The sequence below is a fragment of the Fragaria vesca genome, linkage group LG5 (assembly GCF_000184155.1).
Source record: "Fragaria vesca subsp. vesca linkage group LG5, FraVesHawaii_1.0, whole genome shotgun sequence".
Classification (NCBI taxonomy): domain Eukaryota; kingdom Viridiplantae; phylum Streptophyta; class Magnoliopsida; order Rosales; family Rosaceae; genus Fragaria; species Fragaria vesca.
In genome coordinates, this window is record NC_020495.1 from 17483493 (window position 1) to 17485911 (window position 2419).

Here is a 2419-nt window from a genome sequence, read left to right on the forward strand (position 1 = left end):
TTTTTTTCCAGCGAGATCACCCAAAACTTCAAACAAAGTCGATCTTGTCGGAAACTGGAAAAAAACTTAGTCGCCGAGGAGGGAAAGTGGTCGGGGACGCTGTTGGAGTCTTCTGGGGTGGAGGCGCGCTGTCACCGGCGCCAGAGGGTGAAGAACGGATGGACGTCCGCACTTCGGCTTAAGTGCGGACCTCGTCCGTTCTCCGCCGTCTCACGCCGGCCATATATATACACAGAGAGGATGTGAAGCGGACGTCCGCACTCCGGCTTAAAGTGCGGACGTCGTCCGTTCTCCGCCGTCTCACGCCGGCGACGGCTTCTCTCCTTCCCGGACGACAGCACAGGCTTCCAGGACGGCTTCTCTCCTTCCAGGACTGGCCGGCGAACCTTGATCAATCATGGTGTTTTCCGTCCAGAGCTTCAATCCGGCCGGAAAACTTGTTGCTGGCCAGTCCTGGAAGGAGAGAAACCGTCCTGGAAGTCTGTGCTGTCGTCCGGGAAGGAAAGAAGCCGTCGCCTGCGTGAGACGGCGGAAAATGGACGAGGTCTGCACTTTAAGCCGGAGTGCGGACGTCCGCTTCACATCCTCTGAAGACTCACAATGTAGGTTTGAAGTATATATTGGGATTGAGCATAAGATAGTTTTTTTCTTAACTAGAAAATGTAAAACAAAAACCATTAAACAAAGAGAAAATATATTCTTAATAACACCGTAATGAAGGTAAAAAAAAATACAGGTGAAGACTATACTGAAAAACTATAAAGCAAATGCCCTAAGAAAAATAGCTGTCAGACAATATAGGAACAGGAATAGAGGCTATTAGTGCTACGAGTCCAAAATTGTTGCTTTGTTGTGGTAAAGTTGTTTGATTATAGAGCACATACCGAAGACTCCTCGGGAGGGAAAATCCGCCAAACAAGGCATATCTTTGACAGTTCCACCATTGCTTCTGCATGTTTACCTTGCATCACTAAAGCCTGCAATCAACAAGAATAAAACATAAAGTGCCAAAAATTTACAGTTATGTTTCCAACTGTACTTCATGGTTTTTGGAGTATATAACTAATATAATTTTCTAAATTGATTTTAGAAAAATTAGGAAGTTCTAGACCACTAATATTGACTAACCCAACTCAGCCGTATGACTACAATTAGTGATAACCAACATGAAAGGAACAATCAAATCTGAAAAACTGAAAACTCCAAATACAATAAACTTACCATCTAAGAATCTGATCCAGCCCTTCACCCACAAATTTCCAGGGAAGTTTTTCACAAAAAGTTCATCATTCTAAAAAGGATAGTGGATCTAAGCACAAGGCATGGAACCACTCTTGAACCATCGTTCAAACACATGAAAAGATAATTAAACAAGTCAAACATCTATATCATTAGGCATACATCAGTGGTTGAGAAAATTGGTTCACTACAGAATACTTCATAAAACAGGAAAAACCATGAATTCATAATTGGTGATATACTGAAACTACTCCCCCCACTTTATAAAACAGGAAAAACCATGAATGGATGATAAGCCAACTAAGTATGGTAACACAGTAAAACACACCATTCAAACCATAAAGCTGAGCCACAAAGAAATAATAACATTGTAGGCAAAGTTGAAAGAAAAGATGATACATTTTAGAATAGCTACAAGGAGAATAAGCAAGCCTGAATCTAAAACTACATAAAAACCAAAATGTGCAATTAATCAAAAACATAATTATTGAGGAATCTGAAGTAAATAGACAACAACATTGTAACAAAAATTGAAAAAGAAAAAAAAAAAAAAGAAACAGACACCCTTATGGAGCAATTGATGTCATCGATCTTGAGGAAAAATTAATATCAACAGACACTCACTCAGAACATACTCTTTTAGTTTCCTGCACAATAAAGCAAATGAAAATATCAAACACACCAAAACCACAGTTTGATCTAATTGAACTAACCCAAAAGATTGAAATCCTTGATCTAACAAAAAAAAATATTAAAATCCAACCAAATACCAAATACAGATTTGACAAAATATAATTTTTTCACTCACCTTGATCCAACACAAAGGATTGAAACCTCTGGAGCAAATACTTGCATTCATCACCATAGCTAGTTTCCAGCCAGCTCCAATTATCTCCTCAATTGTGATTGCTTTTGGTAAATCGAAAATCAGTGACCTGCAAACCCGGAAGAACAATCAAAGTCAAGCCTCAGATGCTGATGCCCTTGCCACAAACAGTGTTAATCATGAACTTGGTTTCATTGCTTTTAACCATCCTCCCAACCATGCCGCACAAACCTTTCTGGATGACATTGTTGGTGTTTCTAGAGCTAGGATGAGCTCTTTCTCTAATTTTAAGTCTGTTTATTTTTTCTGCTTTAGGTCTTTTTGACCCTGTTTGTAACCAAAAAAAAAAAAAAA

General features: G+C 39.4%; 1 protein-coding gene across 1 annotated transcript in view; it reads right to left on the reverse strand.

Annotated features, from left to right (window-relative positions):
• LOC101306137 overlaps positions 1 to 2082 on the reverse strand; it is a 3484-nt gene extending 1402 nt beyond the window's left edge. The window contains exons 1-3 of the mRNA XM_004299954.1: positions 2048 to 2082; positions 1222 to 1333; positions 885 to 977 (exon numbers count right to left, since the gene is read on the reverse strand). Coding sequence (XP_004300002.1) covers positions 885 to 977; positions 1222 to 1224 — 96 coding nt within the window. The 5' untranslated portion in view covers positions 1225 to 1333; positions 2048 to 2082. The remainder of the gene's footprint in view (positions 1 to 884; positions 978 to 1221; positions 1334 to 2047) is intronic.
• Positions 2083 to 2419: the final 337 nt, after the last annotated feature.